Below are 27,019 nucleotides of genomic sequence, written 5' to 3'. Positions count from 1 at the left end.
CCTCTTTATTCATTTGCCCCTCCCACCTTCCCTCTCCTCTGTTATCTGTAGGCCCATGGCTAAATATCTTTCTCTCTTCCCATTGAAGACAAGCCGTTATATTGTGCAAATCTCATGCTGGATACCTGATGCCCCCTTGCATAAAATTTTAGTTCCCAGTCAAGCACAGCAAAGTTCTGCTTTTTTTAGTACCAGTTTGTTTTCCAGCTCCTGTTTGTCTCCTCTTGCAAAAAAATAAGGTTTGAACCATTGCTGGGTTAAGGGGAAAACAATTCTTTCATGCTAAGCATTTTATCTGTCAGATGCATATCAGGCTTCACTGTCTGCTTCTTGTACTTGAAGTAGAAACTAATGAAAAAAGCGAAATGCATATATCCTTATGTTTAGCAGTTCTTTACATGAACTAGAGAATGATACTGTGCACAGTAACAAAACCCAGACATTTTGGAGAAAGAGTACACATAATTAGATTTTTTTTCCTACGTCTTGCATCTTTTAATTTCTTTCTTCTTGTTTTACCTCACTGCCTGGGTATTTCAGGCTATGAGCTCTAGGTCAAGGTTACTTAGTTTTCCCTGCTTGCCAAGTGGTCTGATATTATAGTACAGTTTAAGTAAAAATGCATTTTTAACTGCCTAACTCTAAAATATTGAAAGCTGAGGCAAGTTTTATGATGTCAGACCTTTTGTAGGAATTTTCTTAACTTTTTAAACTGTTCTGACTGACTTTAAACAGTAAATCTACTTTAGATTTAGTGTTTTTCAAACTCTTTCTTAAATTCTTGTCATAATTTTAGAAAGAATATAGCAAAAGTTTGTTTTCGTTTTGTTGTTTTTGTTTTTTTTCTTAATAAATATAATTTGTTTCATCAGCCAGATGTTTTGAACTATACATCTGCACTTTGGAATTTCATGGAAGTTTCCTTTAATATTGGAGAAATTGTATAGAAATTGAATGTTGAATGTCTGATAATAATCTGATAGACTGAAGTAAAAAAAAAACAAACAACAAACCACTTTTGGGATAAGGGGTGTGTTCTGGTAAGGACTTGAATTTATACTGTGGTTTGGAAAGAACCCAACAAACCTGATTCCCTATTTTGTGGTTCTATTACTTCCCCTCCCTGTGGAAGTTTTTAGCCAACATAGACACCTGCTTATTTGTTCTTTTTAATTTTTAGTCCTTTGAATTTCTGGAGCATTTAATTTAAAAAGAAAAAAGCAAGCCCTCCTTTCAACCTGAATGCTATGTAGAGTTTAAAAGAATGAAAACTCCATTTATTTCCTGTGATGTAATAACTATATTTATTGTGTATACTTGGATATAAGTGGATGTAGATTGGTTCAGTTTGTGATGCACAAGCAGCAAATCAATTTGGGCTGATTTAAACCTTTAGAAAACAAAGCAACCTCGGGGGAAAAAAGCTGTTTTATTAGATTGTCTGTGGATGTGAGGCAGGGAATTCGTGAATGATAGAGGGAACTTCAAAATGAAAGGTGGGGGAAGGAAAGAAAAATGATGAACGAAGCCTGTTAAACTGCTGAGCTCTCTTTTTCTTCAGTGCATTCAGCTCAGTGAATTAATGAGATTAAGTCACATCAAGTCTGATTGCTGGAGGGAATGAGCAAAACGGGCAATTTCAGCAGTAGCTTGCATAGGCAAGTTTGGCACTTGCAGGCTACCTATGATGGTGTGGTGTTAATGTTTGAAGCTGTTTCCTGACTTGATATCTGCCACAGTTTTTATGATTTTTGTAGTATGTGTAAACTTAGCTTGCAGTCAAAAAGGTATGTTGAAGAAAAACTGTTTTTTAATAAAAGAAAACACCTGTGAGAAGTGACAAAACCCTACAAAAGTCTACCTGTATTCTGTATTTTTGGCATTTACCTATTTGTCAGAAGCTTCCAGAAATTCTGTTTCTGTGTAAACAGGATGAGATCAGATACACTAAGGGACAATTTTTAATTTTCAAAATTTCTCACTTGCTCCCTAATCTCTCCTTATGAACAACTTAAAAAAAACATTTCAACAATTTGCAAGAACCACTCCCCTGCAACTGTGATAAAGTCCTATGCCTCATTCTTTTTACCATCTCTTCTGATCCTCTTCTTTTTTTGCTTGGGTGTTTTTGTTTTGTTTTGCTTTGGTTTTTTGGTTTTTTTTGTGTGTTTTTTTTTTTTAATCCTTGTTTTCTTTTGCTGCATTGTTTTTATTTATCAGCTCAATTCTTTGCCACACAGATTATTCCTCCAGCTAGTTCTCGGTGTCTCCTGTTAATATTGTTATGATGTCTTTTGACAATTAATCTGTTCTAGTCTGTAACCATGGAATTCTCATACATGATGCTCTTTTCCCACTCCCTTTATAGGACTTCTGAGTTCTCCTTTCTCTAGTCCTTTCATGTCAAAGGATTCTAAATCAATGTCTTCTTCCTAACTAATCCTTTATAAGTGGCTTATTCTATTTTGATCTGAACAAATGCTGTCCTATGAATCAGGATTGGCTGAAAAATTTTCTTGAGGAATGAAGGGGAAGAGCCTGTTACTTGGTTTGTTGCAGTTTTTTCTTGATTTAGTCACAAAAAAATACAATGGGTACATTTTTTAACCTGAAACTACTGTCAGATTGAATTAAGCTAATAGCTTGGGCTAAAAGCATTGGAGCTACATTTACAGACCCACAGTCACTGTGTTTTCTTTTCCTACATTATATAATGTTGCTCAGCAATTGGACACTCCTATGTGAAGTGCGTGGCATCTGAGAATGCAGATATTAACCTATAAATTGCTCATCTTTGCCTCTGTGGAGAGTGTCATAAATACCAAGTGAGAGGAGATGCTGAGAGCAATACACTACTATTTTTAATTATTGTATCTGAAGCACAGAAAAATTGTGCCATTTTGCAAACCCAGGGCACATTCTATGTCAATAATAATATTTTTAAACAAGATGGAAAAACCTCCCCAGGAGCTGTTTTGGAAGTTGAGAGACCAGGATTCAGAACCACACTTGAGTTAAGGATGTTGGTATGATGAGATCCAAATTTGATTCATCCCCCCTCCCCACAAATTAGTTCTATCCCTACATCCTTGATTAATTTCTCTAGCTGGAAATTTATTGTAAGATCAGGATTAATTAATTATGGCACTTCCAGGCAGTTTTAAAAGTATGCTGTGTATGTGAGATGTTTCATTTCTGTAATCGCTCTCACTTTATGAGGAAATGAGGGTGTATAACCGGTTGTGATAGCTCTTTCTGTGGGGAAAAATAAAATTCCTAGTTGTGTGTCAGCAAGCTACGGTAACCTTTCTCTTTGCCTGAGAGAGCCTGCCCTCTTTTGGGTAAAGTTAGAACTGGCGAAATTGTCAGGGACTGCAGTACAAGTGCTTGAGGTCGTTCTGCTTTGCTTGGAGAAGCTGTTGAATTTCCATGGATAGCTTTGATGGACCACCACATTGGTATCGAATTCTGTGTAGCTGTGGATTTTCTATTCCAGTAATACTCGACATTTTCAGTAGGATATGAAATTTTTTTTTTGCATTAAGGTTTTAAATATATGTAAATTGTACTGTGTGTTCTCTGTGGTGGTGTGTATATATACATATATCTCATATTTTAAAAAAAGGGAAAGATTATGGAAATGTGGGCTTTCCTTATTTTTAATAATTTTCCATTCCTGTGAAATTGTCTGTCCATGACTCTTTTTTCCCCCCCTATCAAATCAGATTTTTTCTAGTTAAATTCAGATTGCTTTTTAGTTACCTCCTTCTTTTTTGTTTTAAAAGTCCTCTTTTTTAACTCTTCCTCTAACCAAGAGAGTACCAATAGCTTTGATCTTCAGCAACATAAATTGATAAAGAGAATTAAAATTCCAATAGGTTTGGAAGGCAGGTGACAAACCAAATGTCTAGAACTTAAAAAAGTGCCGTGAAGGAAGAGGTGAAGTTTGTAAGTCAGTCCTGGGTTCAGTTCTAGAAAATATATACTGTAACCTGTAATCATCAGAATGACATTTGAAGACCTACATTAAATAGATTGATTGCAACTCACTCCTGAAGGAGCAGGTGTTCAGATCTCATCAAAAAGGTCAAGGATTGGGCCTGGAATCACCTGCTTGGAGCCTGGCAGTGAAACACTTTTGGTTCTGTGCAGTCACAAATATATGAGTTCTGTCAAAGTAGACAGGCTGTCTCTGTGTTTAACCAGGCTAGCAGAAAAAAAAAAAGGTGGGTTTTATACTTTAAAGTAGCACAGTATTATGTCAGTGTTTAAAGCCCAGTTAACTAGAATACTTGTGTTATTTTAGGAATTTTGAATGTGATTGTTTATAATGCTGTAATGTTTTAAAGACTGTGTCATGGAACAAGATCATGCTGTGCTAAGAGCTTGAACAGCATGTCTTTACTCCAAGGAACATTCAGTCTAGGCATAAGACAAGATAAATTGATAGATATAGGCAGCATACTAACATAAGGGTACAGTACTGGTCAGCAGGACAGATGGCAAAATTTCTGATCATGTCCAGGTAGATTGTTGCATACATCCTGACATAATATTTTTACTTAAAAATGCCATATGCATGTGATGTTATTGGAATGTTTGTGCTGTATTGAAGATTAAAACTAAACAGAGAAAATGTAGTCACCACCTTGCTCAATCATGTGTACTTTATTGCCTTGTTAGATAAAGCTGCCCCTTGGCAGCCTTTCCCCATCATCTTTGTTTTATTAATGAGTAGTTTTGCCTTGCATTTTGAAAAGGCCATTCCTCTTCTGGCAGGCCCTGCTTTCTGGGGAGGCTAATGCTGGTTGTCTATGAGATAAGTGATGACTTTCAGCATGGGAAAGATGTGTAAGTAATTTATGAATTAAAGCCTTTTATAGGCTATTGAACAAATACATCCAACTACAATAGAATAAGATTATTACATTATACACTTTTAACAGATATTATTTTCTTTTACTTGCATTTATGGAAGTAGTCCAGCCCAGGGTCTCTTTCACCACAAAATGGTGGCTAAGAGGAAATTTTGTTGGTTTATTCTGGTCTTCTACTCTGTTTACAACCACAAGGGTGTTACTTATGTTACTTATTAGCAGATCCGAGGAGGCACTTCTCTTGTCTTCCAGTGTTAGTCTTACATAGTCAAATTGATGAGCTGTGAACACTGCAGTGCTGCTCATCTGGGATGTCTGTGTGAAAGCTAGGGAAATTATAGACTGAGATCTTTATTGCTGGTTCCTATTTCTCAACAGCAGACTGGACTGAATCATGGGATCTGTTGGAAGATTAATATTTTGATTCAATCCTCATTAGTCTCTCAAAGATGCTAATGAAGTATGTCTATCAAGTCAATTTTAATAGGAAACAGGTCTTTTCTCAGTTCTCTGTTTATTCTTTAGTTTCAGAAATTTCTCTGCCCACTATGGTCAACATTGATACTTCTTCACTTTTTGATTGTACTGTTGAATTCTTTCCCTTGTTCTCCTCCATCTCAAAACTCCAGATTTCTCTCTTTTACACAACATTTGTTTTCACATTGCCTTTTCCTTGTGATATACTAAATTGTTCTCCCCAGTAAAGCTGAGACACACAATGTCTGCCTGCTGCAGAGCTCCTTTCCTTTGCTGCCAATGTATCTCATTGAACTGAGTTGATGGTTCTTATCCTATGTTGTGACATTTCAGCTTTTACTACCTCTGTCTCTAAAAATCATTCTTATTCTTGCTGGAGATCATCTTTCTTTATTCTGGTGCTAAGACTTATCAAACCTATGTCTTCCTTTCCTCAGCTCTCCAAGAAGTCCAGATCAGCTGTATCTTTTCTCCTTCACTTCTGTTACAGCCACTGTGACTCCCTGTCCTTGCCTTAGCTAATTTACCACATTCTCTGTTAAAGTATCTTTAACATACGTGGTTAAATTATCATCAGGCCTCTGTTAAAAGGTACAGTAGCTGATAATAACAAACTTAATAGCCAGAAAAGTGTTGGTTTGAGTCTGTCTCAGCTGTGAGAAAGGTAGAACAAGTGAGGATTGAGATGAATCAGTATGTATGGAAACGTCTGTGCTTGAATTGTGTGATTTACCAGTGCACATTTCACAAGGTGCAGTGCACAGTAGATGATTTCTTTTGCAAGATCATTCTTGTAGTAAGAGTAACTGTTTCTATAGAAGACACTTTGAAACAGGATTATCCCAAAACTTAACCTCTTAAGTATCTTGTGTTCTTGTGGATACAGAGTTCTGGGCATTTCAGTCCCTTTGGAAAAGCAAAGTAATTTTGTCTGTATGTGATGAGGAAGTAAGACTGACAGACCTGATCTTTTCTTTTGTCCTGGCCAATAGGAGGCCTTCACAAATTAGGCAGGTGCCTGGGACGTAGCAAAACAGTCCTCAAGGTGTGTCTTGAAGTGTCCTCGATACTTCTTCCTATCAAGCTGGAACAGACTCACTCCCTGTTCTCTCTGTTCCACTGCTCAGAGAGGTCTGCAGGGCCAACAGGGCACAAGCTCTTGCTACTTTTCACTGGAAAAAAAAATACATGAAGTGTCCAGCACCGACAGAGGAAGAGACAGATTCCTGTTGCTGTCGGTAAAGGAGTATGAAGAAGGCGACGCAGTTTCCCCATCAACTCTCCCTTTTCCTTCCCTTCCCTATCCCATTAGCCCACATTCTCTTCCTGCCCAGCCCTCCAGTGCTGCCTAATCTCATTTACAGGGGCTGCTGCCAGATCTGCTGGCAGCTGCAGTTTCTTGGCCGCAGTTTTCGGTGAGCGAGTCGAGAGCGCTGAGGAGGAGGAGGAGGAGGAGGAGGAAGAGAAGGAGAAGGAGGAGGACTGCTGCTGTGTGGCAGAGCGGCGGCAGCGGCAGCACCTTTGACGTGCCCGTCCCCCACGTGACGGCCGCTCCATTGCGGGGAGGGAGCTGAGCTGCCGCCGCTCCGGCAGAGCACGGGAGAGCCGCAGCCTCGGCGGCGGCAGCAGCAGCGCCTCCGCCCGCAGTGCGTGTGTGTGCGTGTGTGTGATGAGCGATCGCCGCGTCCCTCCGCCCGCTGCCGGCTGACACCCACCGCGCGGGGCGCGCCAGGAGCAGCAGGAGGAGGCGAGGAGCCGCGGCCAGCGCGCAGTGACCTTGGCCCAGGAGGTAAACGAGCGGGCGGGCTCCGCGCCTCTCCGCGCCCCTCCGCGCCTCCGCCCCGCGCCGCCCGCCGGGGGCCGGGCCCTGCTCTCGCTCCCGCTGGGCATCCCGGGCGACGCCGCCGCTGTCCGCGGTGCTGGAGCTGCGGGCACCGCGCCGGGCTGCCCCCGGGAGAGCCGCTGCTCCCGGCCCTTGGCCACCGCGAACCGCCCAACCCCGGGCGGGCGGTGCGGGGGCAGCGCGGCCGGGGAGGGGCGCGGGGGGCAGCGGAGCCCGAACGCGAGAGGTTGGGGGGCAGGGAAGTCTCGGGAGGTAAGTGCTTGGTGTAGGGCTCGGCGGCTCCCCGGGCTCTCCGGAGCCGCCGGTGTGGTCTGCAGATGGAGCACATCCTTACACCTGCGTGCAAAGCCGGAGCTACGGCATGATCCCAGCTCTTGCCTAGTGCAGCTCCCGTGTGGCCCGGGGGAGGGCGGGGAGCAGACGCGGCTGTCGGGGAGCCGGTGTTTGGCGGTGAAGTACGGTGAAAGTAGGTGAAAGCAACCCGAAGGTGTTCTGGCTTGTTTCTTCCCCTCGTCACCTGTTTCCCTGCCCCGGCGTTTGTGAACGAGTACACATGTGCTGGTGAATTACGGGAAGTTCAAATTGTCTTGTTTGCTTTTTGTGATTTGAGTGTTGGAAAAAGTTGCTACGACCAGAGCCGTGAGCAGAGGGCACTGCTGAATACATGTCATGGGGCGAGTGAGCCCTCCCAAAGCTGGCCTGGAAGGTGCGGAGCGTCCCTTGGTGGAGCCCGTGCAGGGGAGGAAGGAGCGCGCTGTGAGGAGGCGTCTGCGTGATGGGGTGGTTAGCGGTGTGTCAGGGAGCTATTCGGAGTGACAATTCATTAACGTCTAAATTAGATTAACCTATTACATGCATTATTTACAGGGGGAAAGAGAGTAATGACAGTAAATGGTGAATTAGCAGCTTAGCTCCAATGTAAATATCCATTGGAGTAAGAGCATACACTGATTTTGATAAACATGTTGGGAGAAAGTCAGGTCCATTAATTATCAGAGAAACAGGGAGACGTGAGGTGATTCCATACTGAAACCACTTTTACCTTTTACAGTGCAACATCCGAAAGCGGATCAAATTTGTGGGACATGGCACAAGGAAATAACTATGGGCAGAGCAGCAATGGGGTGGCTGATGAATCCCCAAACATGCTGGTGTACAGAAAGGTAAGCCTTTGTGTTTTTCAGAAGCTGAGAAAGGTAAAATCCTGGACTCTTTTGCCTAGCAAGTAGGGCCATTATTTTTGCTGTTTCTCCCCAGTTTCATGAATAGAGAAACAACTGTGTCTGTTGCTTGAAATGGTAAGACATGCACGTGTGTCAACTTTGCATCATGTTCACAAACAGCTGATTTTCTGTTACAAATACTTGATGTATTTTAGTCACTTTCTGCATTGTGATATGTATGATACGTGATGGTGGTGCTGTGCCAGAGACTGGAAGATGTTTTGAGGTCAAGTGTTCACTTGCAAAATCTATTTGTAGAACTGATTAAAGATATGTCATATCTGCAATTGCCACAACTTAAAAAACCCCAAACACATACAGTCCAGAAATTTTCTCTGGGAAAAATTCTAATGTAATTATTCTAATAATGTCAATATACAAATTCCCAGGTATTGAACTCCAGTAGAATGGCACATGTAGCCACTGTGCTTTCATTTAAGTAAGAGTAAAGGATTTGGGATTTTGAGATGTGCTTATACATTTTTTGTGTAATGAAGCATTAATTGCATTTATCAAAAAAGAATAATGAAATAATTTTGCTTGTGCAAACTGAAAGAAGTTGTTTATTCTTAGAACACAAAGCTTTCTAACTTGTTTGTTTTTATCAGGTGGAAAAAAATCAATATTTTTACTTTGTTAGAGGCATTGACTTTTCCCTTTCCAAGTTAACTGTAATAGCAAGCATCTGATATATACTCAGTTTAGTCTTTGAGGTGAACTGATGTGTCATCAGTAACTGTGGTAAGTGTTCTTTTCCCAGAAACTAAAAAGCAGTCTTGCATTGAAGTCTGATGCATGCTTTTTTCTCTTCCTCTTTTCACATATGTTGCTAATTTCACTTAGTTTGTTGTAGCTGTTATTTTGTAAAATTAGGTTCCTTTTATATAAGTGAATGAATTTATAAACATAGCTGTGGTTATCCATCTATCTAAAAATGCCCATCTAGAAAAATGCAGGCTTACCTTGCCAATAACACCACAAGTGTTTTTCAAAATGCAATTGTGTACATGAATTTTGCGTGAAAATATGCTGCATATATTAAAAGCTACGTACCCAAGCTTATGTTGTTTGTTATAGGTTTTGATCCTTCTAAACAGAATCTTTCCACATTTACTATTTACTTCCATGCTGAGGAAAAGGTCTTTGCTTAGCTTATTTAGTACACAGAGGAGTAACACAGAAAAACTGTTTCTCTTCTCCTGCAGGGACTTTTTTTAAGGAATTAGTAAAGCTTATGACACATGGTATTTAGTATGACCTCATGCCAAAATCTAACATTGCCTCTGAGCAGTCTCCAAATGGAAATGGAACTGTCGAGGCAAGTGATGAGAATCCCGGTGAGGCAAGGGAGATGTGAAAATGGAGAGAGAGGATAGGACACACCACCTCAGGTGTCTGCTCAGCAAATAAAGGCATCAAACACCTCGACAGTTCTCTGCAAATCATTGGTAAAGGAATCATATCAGTTTGTGTCTTCTAGTGTAGCAGAAGGCCTTCCCTTGTTGTCACTAAAGTGCAAGTGGTGCACTGAGTATTAAACTTTTGAAAAATGCTGACCTTCTAGAATATTACTTGCCCTTTTTTGTTTTGTACGGAGAGAAAGATAAGTAGCCCTTCCTTTGGCAGTGTCCGAGGCACAGACAACAAAATAATAGCTAACTTTAAAAAGTCACCTGCCTTTCCCTGAAATATGATATTGCTGTAAGCAAATGTGTTCTTAATTCAGGGTCCAGAACGGAAGAGGAGTACATTTAAGAGGAAATTATTTCACTTCAGAATATATCATCTCTGAATATAAATCTTTAATAGGAACAACTAAATCACAGGATTCCTTGTAATACATTTGAAAACACAATACTCCTCTGTCTGTCATTGTGTTGGGAATGAAAGCATTGTGCAGAGTGAACAAAGAACGAGGTCTGACAGCTTCATGAAGGACTCTCTCTTTTGGCCAACTGGAAAAATATTAATAGTTGCTGGAAAAAAATCTAAATGTGCTCTTGGCTCTTCAGTCCAAAACTGAATTTGTAGTCTTATATTTTGAATAAGGTTGTTGAAATCCATAAATGTGGAAATGCTTTCTTCTAGTAGTTTATACAACATCAACAGGTGGAATGGCACACATTTTTTGATGTGTGTACCTGCAAGGAATAGATGGGGCATCTCTTACTATTTCTGTTAATGAAGAGGTGAAGTTCAGCCATGCTCAGTGAAGAGTGTTGCTTTGGCTATAAACTACAATTTTGTAATCTGGTAATCTGCTAGACTGTCTAACTTCCAGACACAACTTGAACTAAGTATGTTCTAAACTACATGGAGTTATCAGCCCTGCATTGCCTAAATCATGATACTGTTAGGAGCACATTATAGGAAATTCTATACAGAATGAAGTGCTAGTGTTTACAAATTCAGTATTTAAGGCTGAATTGTTATAGAATCATTATTGCACTTCAACTAAATTTCAAACTCTTGACGAAAAAAGGCTGGTTTTCTCTTTTTTAAATGTATTTGGTTTGTAATTGGTTATTTATTTGAAGAATTGAAGAAAGACAGATAATCAAATCTCCAGTAATATAGAATGTAGATAACCTATTATTCTCACAGTATCTTTTATTCTGAGCCAAAGAAGTATTTCCTTACATTTTACTTTCAGATATGATTTTGTAAAATAAAATCAGCATAGGATAATTAAATATTCAATACATACATAACTTAGAATTACTTATTTGAATCTGTGATGGATAAGACAGCAGCACAGATGAAGAGATCCCTATATCATTTTTACACTGCCTTTTAAGATGCTTGTGTCAGTGTTTTTATGCCTTGGGGAATAATTTTTATTTTAATAGAATGTCAGCTGCATTATTCTTTTTGTCTATCAGCCTAATTATAAAGTAATGACATGTGACACATCATTGGCACTGATATACCTTAGAAAAAGTCCTGAATTTTTCTGCTAGTAGCCTGAGGCAAATATGAAAAATATAAACCCCCTTCTTTTGCTTCCACTCCAACAGAGTCTATTCCAGTAAGCAATTAAAAGAGATAAGAGACTAGAATCTATAGTATTTTAGCATCACAAATTGCTCATGCAGAAATGTCAGATTTTGGCAACACTAACTCGCTGCTGCAAGCTAGGTCTTAAAGAAGGAACTTGAGATGTAGCAGAAAGCCAATGCTTTTCTAAGTGTCAGAGCCTGACCTGCCTTTTTTTTTTCAATGTCTGCAAAAAAAGGAATAAGGCTTGTCTATGAGGAACTTCTATTTGAGACCTAGTGCTGGTCTTGCTAAACCTTTGTTTATCTTTCTGGTTGATGCTTTGCTTACTTTTTTAGTCAAACATATGCTGCAAGGATTATGAGTTCTGATTTGTAAGTTTAATGGTTGTATTGCTGTCTGAGCTAGCTTCATATGAGAGCTGAGAGCTTTATTTTGTAGCAATAAGACTAGCCTTGTCTGGAAAGTAATATTCTTGTGACTGAGACTTTGATTTTCTACCTTCCTTGCTGCCCCAGATGTGAAAATAGCTTTTGCCAAAACTGATTAAATCACTAATAGTTGGGGCTTTCAATGCTCTAAGAAAGAAAATGAGGTGTTTGTTCTGTTTCTGTGACAATTGTGGAAAGTTACACATGCCAGTATTCACATGTAGCAAGGGCTGACTTTGCAATCTCAAACTTCTTAGTTGATTATGATCTGCAAAGCAGTGCCAAGGAAAGGACGTGGGGGTCCTGGTCGATGGCAAGCTGAATATGAACCAGCAGTGCAGTGGCAGCCAGAAGGGCCAACCATGTCCGGGGGGGCATCAGGCACAGCATCACCAGTTGGTCAAGGGAGGGGATTGTCCTGCTCTGCTCTGCACTAGTGTGGCCTCACCTTGAATATTGTGTGCAGTTTTGGGCACTGTAATATAAGAAAGATATTAAGCCATTAGAAAACATCCAAAGGAGGGCAATGAAGATGGTGAAGGGCCTTGAGGTGAAAGCCATATGAGGAGCAGCTGAGGGCACTTGGTCTGTTCAGCCTGGAGAGGAGGAGACTGAGTAGAGACCTTACTGACATCTGCAACTTCCTGGTGAGGGGAAGAGGAGGGACAGGCATTGATCTCTTTTCTCTGATGACCAGTGCCAGGACTCGAGACAACAGCCTGAAATTGTGTCATGGAAGGTTTAGGTTGGATATTAGAAAGAGGTTCTTCACCCAGAGGGTGGTTGGACACTGGAAAGGCTCCCCAGAGAAGTGGTCACAGCACCAAGCCTGATAGAGTTTGAGGTGTTTGAATGGATACTCTCAGGCACCTAGTGTGACTCTTGGGAATGGATGAAGGGCTAGGGGTTGGGCTCAATGATCCTTCTGGATCCCTTCCAACTCAGCATATTCTGTGATAGAAACCACGCCTCCAAAGTGCGATACTTATAAATGTTGTAAACAAACAATAGCCATGTATTGATAACATGTGAGGAAACAGTGACCATCATCTTCTATCAACCATTCTCTTCTCCTCTGCTTGCACCAGAGATGACTTCCAGTGTAGTCTGCAGAGAATACTGTGTTCTCATGTGGCCTTTATGAACTACTCCCTTAAGAAGGATTGTTGGAAGACAATGATATCACTGATAACTATTTCCTAGAAACTGTGAGACTAAGAAAGGACATTTTAGATAGATTTTTCTTTGTGCTGTCACTCACTTTGAGAAGGGAAGAATTGCTCTCATACTATGCATTTTGAATATGCCATCACAACCTGTGGAGGCATCCAGATCTCAGGGTTTGTTTGTTACTACAATGGAAATGTCAGGGGTAATCTAAGGTAGTAGAGATAAGTATTGCTTTGCTTTTGTTTTTTATTTTCTTTCTTCCCTAGTGTGGTTTATTTATTTATTTTTTAAAAAAAATATGTATTAATTTATACTATACCTCTAAATTATTCTCTTTCTTCTTTTAATGAGAAGAGTGGCACTGTTGTGAGTTCTTGGTTGCTGGTTTTGGTTTTATTCCAATACTCATCATTGTAGAATTGACAGAGAATGGTCCACATTTGTGAACTTCAGGAATTCCTGCTGTAGGAAGAACAGAATTTGCCTTCCTATCCAGTATTTTCTGAGGATGTTGTACTTCTGGATTAGTTGGTTGATAGTGAAGTAGGCTTTTGCAGAGCTGAATTTAGAGGGCAAGAACTCAATACTGAAGGACAGAATAGTTGCTCGACGCTGTGGAGTGCCTTTCGTTTCCCTGTACGCTCTCACCTTCGTGTTTTGTATCTACCTTCTGTGCAGTGTTTCACTTTGCTGTATCCTCTTTTGGAATGGTTATAGTTAGTACTAGGTGTAGCATATGTGTTTTATCACCATTTGTGATAACAGCAATATAAAGGATTTGATTACCTTCACAACTATACAAAACCACGGAAAATTCCAAGGAGACTGATTAAAAATGTCTCTGAGTCTGCAGGTGGTTAGGTCTTTAAGAGAAGCAATTGCCCTCTTTTGGTGATCCCTGCTGATATTTTCTGTCCTTTCAGTTCTCCTCTTCCTTCCACTAGGTGTAGAAATACATCAAGTGATACTGCAGCGAGAGGTTTACTGCTGTTTGCTGTTCTGAGCTTGATGTGTTCGGATCACTGTCATTACTGTCAAATGCAAAAACCCCACAGCATTTTGTGCCACCATGTTACTTCCTTTCTCCATCCCACATGTGCTGTCTGAAAAATGTGTGTTCCTGTTTTGATTCTGCATTGTCATTTTCAGTTTCTCTACTTCTTTCCTTTGAAGCAGTCTACATTTGTAGCTATGGAAACAATGATGCTATTGATAGTGACGTGCAATATTGAGACAGAATTTGTTTACTTTGGAATTTTGTTTTCCTTTACTTCAGACTAATAACATTCTTGTAGACTGCAGGAATTTTTCTAATAACCTCTATCATATCATAACATTTGACAGATTCTCCCCAAAACTGAACTGTACTGATAAATACAAGAAAATACTTGCATGTAAATACAACTTTTAAAAATGTGGCTATTTTCCCCATCCAGGAATCTTCAACCAATTGAAACATATTTGTAACTTTTAGTATAGGAAAAGCTACACCAGCTTCTTCAAATCAGTCTGTAGAAGCTGCTAAAAGAGAAGAAATCTGGCTAAATTTCCATGGTGAAGTCATCAGCTGAGAATTTTGACTTTTTATTCTTGATTGTGATAAGCTGTGTAAAAGAAAAGTCCCCTTACAAATCTAAATCCCAGGTCCAGTCTAGAAAGAGCAGAGCAAAGAAAACAACAGAATGTATTTAATTGTTTTTTGCATGCTATAAGACTTTTCAGGCAGTGTTGTGGAAAGGTAAACACTGCCAGTATATAATAATATGGAGTGTGAGCAATAGCTGGTTTTCAACTGTGTCTCTTAAAAATAAAGCTTTGTAAAAGAGATGCAAAGAGTTATTCTCTGTGTACAGATGAGTAAACTGAGGTGCCCCAGTGACGTGTTGAAACTTAGGAAAAGCTAAAAATCCTTTTTTGTGGCTAAAAAGGAGTAAACTATTTTTTACAGAAGAGGGACCCATTAGGGCTGAGATTACAAAATACCACCTGGAATTGCAAAATACTACCTGGAATGGCTGCCGTTATTCCTTTCTTATCCCCCCCCCCCCCCCCCCCCCCCCTTTTTTTTTTCAATGGAAATAGATTACAGTAGTAGGTCAAGAAAAGTCTGTATTTCAATAGTGGTAATATGAGCCTTACAAAAATTAATAAGGGGAAGAAAACTTTGAGGGTGGGATTAGTAGTAGTAGGAGGAGATAGACCACTTAGAAAAACATCTTCAGATAAAATTTTGAGATGATGATACATTGAAGGAAAAGTATGTGTACAATTTTCCTTGGTAAAGGGATCAGCTCAGAATTGTGACTTTTGGCAAGAGATTGCCACCAGCTACAAATAAAAGTTGGACATAAAAAGGTTGAGCTAGTTATTAAAATACATGTTGGTTATGAGGGTAACTGGAATAGATAAGGTGGGAATGAGTTTGGCTGGGAAGCCCCAGGGGAGTATTGGAGCTGAGCTGTCTGGAACCAGAGCTGGGAACTGCAGTTTCATTTGGAGAGTGAGAACTGTCTGGGTAAGTGTGGGATAGCAGGCTGGCCAAGAAATGAAGCTGTAGGAACAGGTATAGGAACATCTCATAAAGCCATTGTAACTGTCAGGGAAGATTTTACTAGATAGCATACAGACTTCTCAACTGAGAGGAACGAGAGCATGGTATTTGGACTATTTAGCATCCTAAAATGTGAGGCCTGTTTTGTGCCTCTGTGTGTGTTCATCTGTGTGTGAAAGCTTCCTTTGTCAGATGCTGCTACGGATTTCTCTCAATTTGTTTGTAATGTTCTTTGTGACTCTGAGAAGACAGTTTTATGGGCTGAGTTTCAGAGAAGCTGCTCTTTCTGTGAAATTTATCAGGGTGTCAAAACCCAGAGACATCACTCCTGCTTTTTCATACTGTTATTGATTTCTTTTCCCTCAAATATACTTCAATCTAACAATTTATTGCTGATGAATTGAAACTTGAAAAATGACAATTTAATGTGTACTTTATCCATATTTTTCCAGTGAAGAAGCCCATTTTTCAAGATTTTTGTAGTTGTAATATTTCTACTCAATTGAGGACATCTTTGATAGCTGTTAAATGAAACAGAAGCCTATTAGATCTACAGTGTCCTTCAAAAGAGAAAGCCTTTGGGGGAAACCTCCAATAATTTACTGTGTTGTATTCATATCAAAGATATGCTGGTTTAAATCTGAAAAACCTTAATCAAGACCTGGATAAACACCAAGGACCATCCGGATAGAAATTGTCTGTCACAATGAAATGAGCATTCTTCTGGCATTCATGTACTGTTTTTACTGAAACTGGGTAAAATGAGGATTTTGAAGCTGTATTAGCTCTTGTGCATTACTTCTGCTGGAGTTGTGTGTTTGTTTTCTTCCTCTGACCGGTGCCGAATCCTGTTTGACTAGCATTGTGTGAAGTTCTAGGGAGTAAAGATTGGGCCACAGAGACAGCAAACACAGATGATCTCTTCACAGTACAGTTCATATGCACAAGGAGTATCCAGCTGAAAGTGAAAAGTGCTCCCAGTAACACCAAAGGAATTTTTTTCCTTTCTCTTCCACTTATTGTTGGTGATGCATATGGTTGTCTAATGTGAATGTACTTGTATGCATATGCAAATGCACTTACAGTATCTCAATAGTCTAACAAAAGGATCAGCAGTTAGAAATATCCTCTCAGCCGTTCAGAGTCCTGCTGCCCTGGGACAAGCAGGGGCAGTGGGCTGGGTCTGCTTTTGTTGTGATCTGTGGGGTCAGGACTCTTCCTGGCATGTCTCTTTGAGGTTTTTGTTGTTGATTAAATAGCAATCAACACTCCAAAAAAACTCCCACCACCAACAAAAAAATCCCCATACAGACACCATTAAATTTATTTTGGAAAGACTATTATGCCAGCAGGGCCCCCTTTTATTCTAATTTGATTATTGATTCATAATTAAATAAACATGACCAAAGATTTTATTAGAGGGCATTTAAATATATAATAGTTTTTACAGTATATCATGTGTGTGATGTAACACTATTGTACATTGTCTTCTGCATTACAAAAATGAATTGCACTGAAATATCTTGATTAGGTGTTGTTTAAAAGCACACTAAATTCTGGTGAAAAACCACAGTTTTTCTGATCTCCTTTTATATCAGGATGAATAAGCAGTTTACTGAATGCCTTTTGAAAGACATGTTAGTGCTTCTTAACACCTACACTTCTCTGAACTACACATTGTAAGAAGTATTAATCTTGAGTGAGCCAGATTCTGCCCTCAGATGTAGATTCACAGCATCTCGTGATATCAGTGGATCCAAAGAATTGCATTTGATATAGAATCAATATTGAAAAGAAGAATGACAAATGTTAATAATAATAACTCTCAAAATTAGACAAACTTGAGGTGGGTATTTTACAATAAGAATTCTTTTTATGTTGTACATTTCTGTCTGAATAGAGGAAAAAATACAGATCATTGTGTGGCTGTACCACAAAAACCCTTAACCTGTTTAATGCTGAAGGCATAAGTTCAAAATTTGTGAAACCGAATAGTGTCTTAGTAGCAAGTGGAAAACTTAGTGTATGAATAATGAATGCTATCACACAGTGCTATACTAAAATATCTATATGTCATGAGTAGTTTATTTTAGCTGTGCCATCAGCAAAATAGATGGTCTGTGGTGTAATTAAGCAAATCTTAGTGAAATTCTGTAAAGATCAACTGTTTACTTTGTAGAGAGTACATTAAGTTTATCAGAATACCATATTAGATGATGAAGTACTACAGTCATATGAATGCAGTTTTAGACAATCAGAATACTATAAACAACAAGTTTTCTACACAGCTGTTCACAGCATTACTAGTTTCTGGGGTTTTTTTAAGAGTTACTAAGCAACAACAGATCTCATTCAAGTCACTAGGAGCTAAAGGTTTTTAGTACCCTTTCATAAATCATGTCTCTGACTTCGTGGAATCATCACATTACCTGAATGAAATAGATTTCCTGTGTGGCTCCTGTGATCTGGAGGGCATATCAGTGTCCATAGCAGTAGAGGAGCCATACTAATGCTCCATAAAATTATTACATTGGTTTGGTTTCCAAAAGTGAGGAATACTTTTGGCGTGTTAAAATAGGAATGAATGGTACAGTGCTTCATCAGTGCTCATTTCTTAAAAAGCCGTAGTACAAGAATAGTTCCTCTGCTAAAGGAAAATCTTTTCAAAGTTTAAGTAGTGTGCTGTTCTACAGTCAGTTGTGGCCTGAAGCACCCGGGTTTGTTTATAGTGGAAAGAAAATAGTTACAATATTGCTCTCTCTTTATCATCAATTTCACTTCAATAGCACTATTTTTGTGTGCTGAAGTTCATGTAGAGCAGTTTACTAAACACACTGTCCTGTTCTTGTATGAGGTAATGTTTGTATCTCATTTTGAGGTACAATCAGAAAAAAAGTCTGTGGAAATGTTCTATTTATGTAGTTGTATTTGTGTTTACCTGGGATGCATCTGTAATTGTCATACCATCTGCCTTTTAACAGAAACTTTGGTGCATAGCTGATGAGGCAAGGCACAGCCAACACTCTTGTCTCTGGGATTCTTTTGCTTTACCTCTTTTTCTCTCCAGAAACAGAGGACAAACTTTGATTCGAGGATACTAGGCTCGGCAATCCTTTCTCATTCTGTGTTCCAAAGTTTAGAAGCTCTCACTTTGAATTATGGAAAATAAGCCATGTTGTGCTGTTGTGCAGGGCAAAGCACACGACTTTGACTTGCCATCTTTATATATATGTGTCTGTGTGTGTATTTATAGATACATTTAATTTTAAATATATTAAAGATCTATACATCTTGCTTCCCCTTCAAACAGGAATTCTACCTTTTGTGTCCTGTGAAATAGTTTATTTCAATAGATCATTATATGTACCTTATTCTCTGTCACTCTTACCAATACTAAAGAACTTGGAATTGATTCAAGGACAAAATGCAGGGTGTGAGTCACTGAAAGAAAAATATTTAGCATTGCATCATTCTGTCACTCTCAATGCATTGTATTTGTGCAAGCTATACCACCAATTGCTTTGGCTGGTGGATATGGCGAGACAGTCAGGGGTGAATGGTACTGTCAGCATTGTGCAGGTGCTTCAAGAAACGATGCTGGAGCTTCACTAGGTGGTGCTCTTCCTCCTGGGTAGGGAACACACATCCCACAGGGATGCTGAGAGGGATTCTCTTGAGGAAACAATCAATGTTGGTCTCATAAAGAGGTCTTCCATGCAAGATGTTGATGCTGGTGCCAGTGCCCTGGATGATAGAGTCTTTTGGCAGTGGTTTTAATTCATTGATGCTTGTTCTGCAATTTCCAGAGTGGAAAGCCTCAACTGTCACCATGTGTTTGTCAGTCAGACTAAACACTGCTGTTAGTTGCCTGCATTTGTGTTGCACACAGGAGGCTACTGGGCTCAGCATTCTATTGGCAAACTGAAACGATGATTTTTGTGCATAAAATTTACAATCTAAGTAAAGAACAAAAGGTGTCGAAGTGATTTGGGGAGACCAATCAGAAAAGGCTGAGACTAGGTAATTTTAGTTTTTTCCCCTCAATGCATGGAATGTTCTTTGTCTTGCCTTCAAAATAGTGTTTGAGGATCACAAAAAGGGAAGTGAAACTTGCCACAATTCAGTCGTTCACAAGATTTAATCCAAATGTCAGTGATTTTATTCTTTGTTATCTTGACAGGTTTTAGTGAGAGGAAATATGTTTCTGTGTGTTCTCACTTTTCTCCCATATCCTACCTTTTTGACCTTTGCATATAATCTATACAGACATGGTAAATGGATTTTAGCTCAATAGGCCACAGGTAATATGCATATATTAGCATCAGTTTAAGTTATCGCCATATGATTTGTTCCATTGATATATTTTTGTCCTATTGTTTTTCCAACCTGTCTTGAATAGTAGTTACAAGATGCACTGCTTATGTGCTTATGTATTAGTCACTTAGACTTCTGAATGTGACTAGAAATGTTCAGGTTGATGTGTCATCACATTGTTAGCTATCCTGGGGACATTATTGAACATCTAAAACATGCAGTAAATGCAGCTGAGGGAGAAAATGCCTGGTTTTGGTTGTTTTTTTTTTTTATTATTTTGTTTTGTTTTGATTGTTTTAAAATAGGTTCTTTCCTATTTACCTTGTAGAAGTAGAGGTGAAATTTTGATTTATTTATGTGGCCCTAAGTGCACAGGAACTGCTGTTCTCACTTGAGTTATTACTTCCTTAAAAAGTAGTGCCACAAGGTTTCTATGTTGCTCAAGTGCTACAGAAGTTCTTACATGCTGGTGTCCTGGTGGTGGTGTGCTTTTTTTCCACTGAAGTAGGCTATTTTGTAGAATGAATTAGATGAAACTTAACCAAAATCTAATGTTTTCCATTTTCCCTTCAAAACAAATAAATTTAATGATGAGTTTTGAATGACTGAGTCCTTCTGCAAGCTAAATATATTTTCAAAATTGATGTATAAATTGTAATGTTAACTATTAATGCAGTGAATGACTCCTGGCAAGTGAGAATAAATGAGACAATAGTCATTAGCCAGTGTAGCACCTTTTTCCTGAAGAAAGAGGTGAGTGGTGTCCTGAGGACATAACCTGCAATAGAATACAGTGGAAAAACAGTGTTAGAGAACATGTTATACTGAAATTCAACAGTAACCATACTCTCTGCTGATACTGGGATGATTTGTGATGAGGGGCCTGTCACATCTCTGTTCTAATGTCAGATCTCATCTGATTGCCACCCTGTAAGACTGAATGCAATCATACAGGGAGAGACTCTGAAAGTAAGAGAAGGAAGGTTGTCTAGGTTGTGCTGCTGAATGGTTTTGAATAAACCCCTCCATATCAAGATAGCTGAAATGTGTACAGACTCTTTGTGCTTAGCTCTGGATGCAGATAAGTAAGGTGGGTATTATTTTAAATAATACATAAAACAGCATTTATCTTAAATGTAAATTAGCCCTTCCCTCTTCTCTAAGTAGGAAGAATGGAACCACAGAAACTTTTGATTGTGCACTGATGTAAAAACTGTAAATTCCTTGTGGCTGCAGAATTCTTGTTAACAGAATGTGGTTTACTTAAGAGCAAGGAGAGTATCTAAAATCAAGTAGTACATTTAGAGTATTGAGTAGTGGGAACATGGAGATGAGTCATTGTTCTGTTCTCCTGTTTGACAAAATGGTAGTAATTCTCTGCCTCTGTTTCCCATTTGCAATTTGGAGATAATTCAGCTGGATTATGAAGACAAACTGATGATAGGATTAATTGTGGTTTTGGACTGTATAGTATAGTGGTGGCAGTTTTGAAATAACCATTATTGCCTTATTTTTCTTTTTTCAGTTGTTTTCCATGGTACCACTGTGATTCAATACAGTCCTAAACTTTCACTTTCTGACAGATTTTGTATCCCCTTGGAGTGATGTTTCATCAGCCTGGAAAACTTTGTCTCTCAGTGGAGCATGGAGATACAGTGGCTAAATTTCCAATGGTGTGCTGATAGCACACTTTCTAGAGTCATTGCTTCTGTTTCTTTACCTCCTTCTAATTCTTTGGTGAGTGATGACACAGGGAAAGGAGATGAACATGGCCTACAGTACAGGCCCATCTGTGAAGGCCAGATGGCATATTTAACAATTTTTCCAATGATTTGGTTATTTTCCCTTCCATTTCCTGTAAATTGTCCAGGGAAAAGTCATGTGCTGAAAGAAGCAAGAATGATGGAAGTGCTGACCTTTATTGACAGAATGGCATTTGATGCTTTATAACTGCTGCAGCCTAATCTCACTCTGTAATGCCTATAAATGCTGTGTTCAAAATAATATGCATTTCTATGGAACCCAAGCAGGTGGTATGTTGGGGTTTTTTGTTTGTTTGTTTTTTAAAGAACCAAAGATATCTGTAACTAATGTGTTGGACCCATGTTTGTGAGATTTTGTTTTTCAGGAATTTAAATTTAAAACTAATCGGAACACTGAATAAATCTCATGGTGAGTGTAACTAAAGGGAAATTAATCCATGCTCTATTTTCCTCAAACTTTAATTTTTTGTAACAGATACTGCAATTGTATCTTTCAGCAGTATATCCTAACATTCATGATGCTGAAGCAGACAGTCCAGTCTTTCAATTTGCATTCATGTAGATAGAGTGAATTTAATATAGATGGTGATGGTTTGAATGAACCTGTGCAGCGCCATACACAGTATTCCCATTAAACATAAGTAGACCTGCAAAACAAGTGGTTTATTTGTTTCTTTTGCTTGACAGTCATGTTGTTGGATGGGGTTTTTTTGCTGGTGTGTTTTTGCTTGCTTGTTTGTTTCCACTAAGGTTGATATTATTGACATCTGTGCCATCCCCAGCAGGATATAATTCCCTTGACTGTGTCAGTCCGTGTGTACCCATGTTGGGTATTCTGGTATTCTACCTATAACTAAGTATTCCCTTCATTTACTAGTTATACTAATCAAACTCTGTGCTCTGGAATGGATAGCTTTGCCAATGATATAAAACATTTTCCTCCCTTTGGATTAGTGTCCACTTTCTTTTTCACTTTCATAAACGTCTATAAAATAACATTAAAAGCACCTTAGTATGTTATTGCTTCTAAAATCCATTAGACTAAACCAACGTATTTGTCAAAAACATCTTTACCTCTCAGTAGCTCAGAGTTTTTTGATCATAAATGGCAACTCTGGAATCATAGCACTAAAATCAATATCCCTTTAAATTGCTTTGTTAGAATGTTGCTGTCTGTTAATGAGGTTGAGTCATGGTCCTAGACAGTGCATGATTTTAAGTCCGATGCCCTGTTGGGTTTTGTGCAGTTCCTGGCTGTGTCCAAGAGAGATATATGACAGATTTAAGTGTGAGACTGACAAGGCTTTTCTTCTGCAATCAAAAAACTTTATGAGCCATGGGACATCTATTTTTGCATCCTTAGTTCAATTTTCAGTGCTTCATTTTGGTATGGAAATCTAATAAAACCTTTAATTAGCATGATTTTATTGCATTGAAATTTAAACCAGTCTTCCTGAGCAAGGAACCAAACTTAACACCTCTTACAGTTTATGTGGTCTAAAGAAATGCACCTTAAATACAGAGCCAAGTTTTATGTCTTAGTCTAATTAAAGTACTAGTGGTCTAATCAGAGTTTTTATTTGTTCAGTTAGAATACTACTCCACACAGAGAGACACTCAAATCTATATTCATAATTATCTAATTATTGGTAATTTCAAATATTTACAGCTAAAACTCAGATGCACAAGCTGTTTAGTATCTATTTCTTTGTTGTTAGGCTTGTTAGGGTCTTAGGGTGAATAATGTTATCTTCTAGGATGGTGAAGGATTATATTTGCATCCTGATAGAAAGAGTATGATGTTGATATCAATTATTTCTTCCTCATTGCTCTTGGATCTGATTGTGTTTCTTGTTTTGTGTTTCTCAGCATGATGATCTTGCTTGCTCTTTCTTTGTTTCTTCGCAAGTTCTATTTTATATCTGAGTTTTACTATATATGGCTTTTGTTATTGGGTTAGCATAGCTTTACTATACCCAGCTTCCAAGTTTGCATTCCTTTACCAGAAATTTGGCAATATATGATTGGTATTTTTAGGCCTGAAGCCCAGGTATCAACCTATACCAGTACCAGAAAAAATGTCTGCTGTCATCTGCTGCTTGAGTTTCTGGGGGTTTCTGTAAAAAGACCCCTAAATTTCTTTAAAAATATTCAAGCTCCTTTAACATAAGTAATAATATATTAGCATATCCTTGTCACCCCCTTGTATTTGGGTAACTTTGTTTAATATACAATGAAAACAGTGACCCAATAGAAAATCTGTATATTTACTGATACATGTTGATATCATGTTTTGGTAATTATTACTAATTTTGCTGGTATGTTATCAAAATTCCCTTACAACAGTTTTCACAGAAGGAGAAAAATTAGTCTAGTTGTAAATATAATGGACCTTAAAGCTTCTGATTTTTGCCTTTTTGAAAGTAATGAGAGAGCCACATAGTTAATAATCAGAACATAGAACTAAAACAGAGGCAAATATAATAGCTCAAATCTATGGCTGTTATCCAAAAATAGTCACATGTGCAGACTGAGACTATTGGTGAGTGTAATCTGAGGCCCTGTTTAAAACCATGACCTTTAGCAAACAAGTGGTTATTACCTCTGTCTTCCACTGGAGTCGTATAACTGATGCCTGACTTTGCAGCAGTTTGAACTTTGCAATCATCTTAAATGAATGCAGGAGAAAGATCTTATTAAATAAAAAGCAAAAGCAGAATTATTTTAGACACAATTTGAACATCCTCTTGGATTAATGACATTTACAGTGTTAATCAGAGACCCTGAAAATCAGAGATGTTGATGCCCAGAATAATTGAAGCATCTCAGCTGACAACATTGATGCTCTTGAATTGTGATATAAATGAAAGGCAGCTTATTTGCATATAACTTGTTTCCAAGTGCAGTCTGTCATCATTGACTATTTTTAAGAAAGGCTAAGAATTCCAATTCCATTGCGAGGATGCAAAAATATGTGGGTTTTTTTGTTGTTGATGGTTTTTTTTGTTTGTTGGGCTTTCTTTTCGTTTGTTTTGGTTTGGGTTTTTTTGTTTTTTTGCATTAATCAAGTCATTGCAAGAGATATTTCTAGAAGTTCTATTGGAACCATGTGTCTTCTTAACCACTGCAACCAGTGACTTCTGTTTGTTACTTTTTAAGCAATACAAAATGAAATTCTAAGAAAAACTCCCTCAGCTTATTTTAATAATATTCTCTACAAGGGCCTTTTTCAGTTTTAGCTGTCCATATTTTTTCTGTCTTGAAGTGCTCCCTAGATTTTGTAGTTCAGATGAACACAGTCTTTGATTGTCAGTGCATCACTAAGATGGCAATAGAAAATGTTTTTTATCTCTCAGCCTGACAAATTGATTTTTTTCTGCAGAGCACTATTGGATCTTAGAGCTTAACTGTGGTGTGCAATGCCCCAGATATATATCCATTCACTGTTCCTCAAATGGAATTTACAGTTTCTGAATTTTTTCCTTTTTGGAGTCTCTTTTTAAGGTATGAGACATTTTTAATAAGGTGAGAGGAATGATTCTTACATTAGTTCACGACTAGCTTCAACCATATTCCTTCAAAAGAGGTGTGTTTATTTTCTTTCACTATTGAAATACTTTGCATTCCAGTGTTAAAATGGAGTTACAATATCACACAAAGTTTTAAAATTATTTCTATTATTTAAGTATGTTTTTAAAATGTTTTCATCTTAGTGGAGCCATGTAGGTGATTGAAAACTAGGCTGTACATTCATGATTTTGCTTTGAAATAAATACTCTTATCAGTGCAGGTGTATTAAAAAAAATGATGTGATTTTTGCAAGCACTAATCTGGTGGATGAATTTATGATTTTTCATGCCTAGGCTAGAATATTCAAACAGCATGAAAAAAATATTTGGCAATATTATCATCTTATTTTATTACATGGAATTATCGTGCTGGAGAAGAACATGTTTAGGGAAATAAATTGACAAAAGATCTTTGGCTTTTGTTATGCAGATTTGAATGATCAAATATATTATGTTGTTATTCTTATTTTCAGTTGCTGTAAAGATCTTGCCTGTTGTTCTGTTTAGGAGGCTCTTAAGTTTCAAACTTGTATTCTTTCTCATGTTTCTCTATGTAACCATTTGCTGTCACCATTTCAATTCTTGTTCACTGTAAACTTTGAAATGTTGTAAACACTACCAGTAAATAATAGTACCTCAGGCCAAGCATTCCCGTAATTCTGTTAGTGACTGATCACTGTTAATACACAGGCCAGTGTATGCCTTTGATAGAGATCTACTATTCAAGCATATCCCCATTGCAGAATAAAATAAAAACTCAATATTTAATGATGGCAGCTCAAACCACAAGATCCTGATAGAGTGGTCAAATCTTAAAACTGCTAGAAAATGTTTTGCCACTGTACTTTTAGGGAATATTCTCAACTGCAGTTAGTAGAAAATAATAAAACATTTTTCTGACTTCATGCCCATGACTATTTGAAATTTGACAAATATGAAGAACACTGCATAGGTCAGAGTAGGTTAGGTGATCTTTAAATGTCTTTTACAAGCTAAACTATTCTTGTGTTCCATGAAGTCCTCTGAAGATGGATTTCTTTTAGAGGAGTACGGTGTGGGGTTTTTCCAGTGTGTTTTCTTTTTAATTGGTTGGGTTTTGTTGTTTGTTTGGGTTTTTTGGTTTTGTTATTGTTGTTTTAGTATCAAGACTGGGTCTCTAGGTCTTAGCAGGAGACAGACTGTTGCTGAGCATTTATGTTGCCAAAATTGTAAGGCAGATCCATTAATTAGTAGGACTGTAGGGCCGTGTATTTTTAGAACCTTCCTGTAGTTCAATGAAGGCAAACTGTGTAATTTGTCTTTGACACAACAGCTAACAGATATAATTTACTATGCTGCTGACTTGACTTTCAGATTGATCTGGTTCTATACTTCCTCTTGCACTGCAGAGTGTTTGGCTTAGAAGCAAAACACATGGCAAGGTTTCTTAATTGAAGAATGCAGGCCTTAAGCTGGTGGGTGCAACACCTAAAGGTATTGATTTGGAGATTCCTTAGTTTCTTTCTGAAATAATTTCAAGTATGCAAGGAGGGGGTGAAATTGAGCACAAAAGAGGCAGATTTTGTTTTGTTGTTTTGGTCGTTTGTTTCCCTGTGGAGAGCCCATCATCCAAGTACATAACAGTAATAAAATCCCTTCATGGTTTTTCCAGATATTAATTTTCTGTGTTGCATAAACTAGATGATACACATTTTACGCTGAATTAATATTTTCAAATTGACTTTTTAAAGGAATTTTAATTAAATTCTTCTTTGTTTATTGGATATAAACCCAATTTTGTTGATTATGAGTTTCATTAATGCTG

General features: G+C 38.2%; 1 protein-coding gene across 12 annotated transcripts in view; it reads left to right on the top strand.

Annotated features, from left to right (window-relative positions):
- The window catches only part of RGS7 (regulator of G protein signaling 7), a 269,020-nt gene that overhangs the window by 23,088 nt on the left and 218,913 nt on the right, over positions 1 to 27,019 (top strand). For 4 of the 12 annotated variants that reach the window (XM_071549612.1, XM_071549618.1, XM_071549619.1 and 1 more), the window contains exons 1-2: positions 6,756 to 7,143; positions 8,249 to 8,360. In XM_071549612.1, the coding sequence (XP_071405713.1) occupies positions 8,283 to 8,360 (78 nt within the window). In that variant the 5' untranslated portion in view covers positions 6,756 to 7,143; positions 8,249 to 8,282. Of the gene's footprint in view, positions 1 to 6,753; positions 7,144 to 7,643; positions 7,664 to 7,897; positions 7,988 to 8,094; positions 8,116 to 8,248; positions 8,361 to 27,019 lie in introns of those variants that run through there. The other 8 variants (XM_071549623.1, XM_071549617.1, XM_071549613.1 and 5 more) reach the window with 6 other exon arrangements.

This window comes from Pithys albifrons, chromosome 2, assembly GCF_047495875.1.
Source record: "Pithys albifrons albifrons isolate INPA30051 chromosome 2, PitAlb_v1, whole genome shotgun sequence".
NCBI classification, from domain to species: Eukaryota; Metazoa; Chordata; class Aves; order Passeriformes; family Thamnophilidae; genus Pithys; species Pithys albifrons.
Note: the sequence above shows the minus strand (reverse complement) of the source record. Positions and strands in the feature narration are given on the sequence as shown.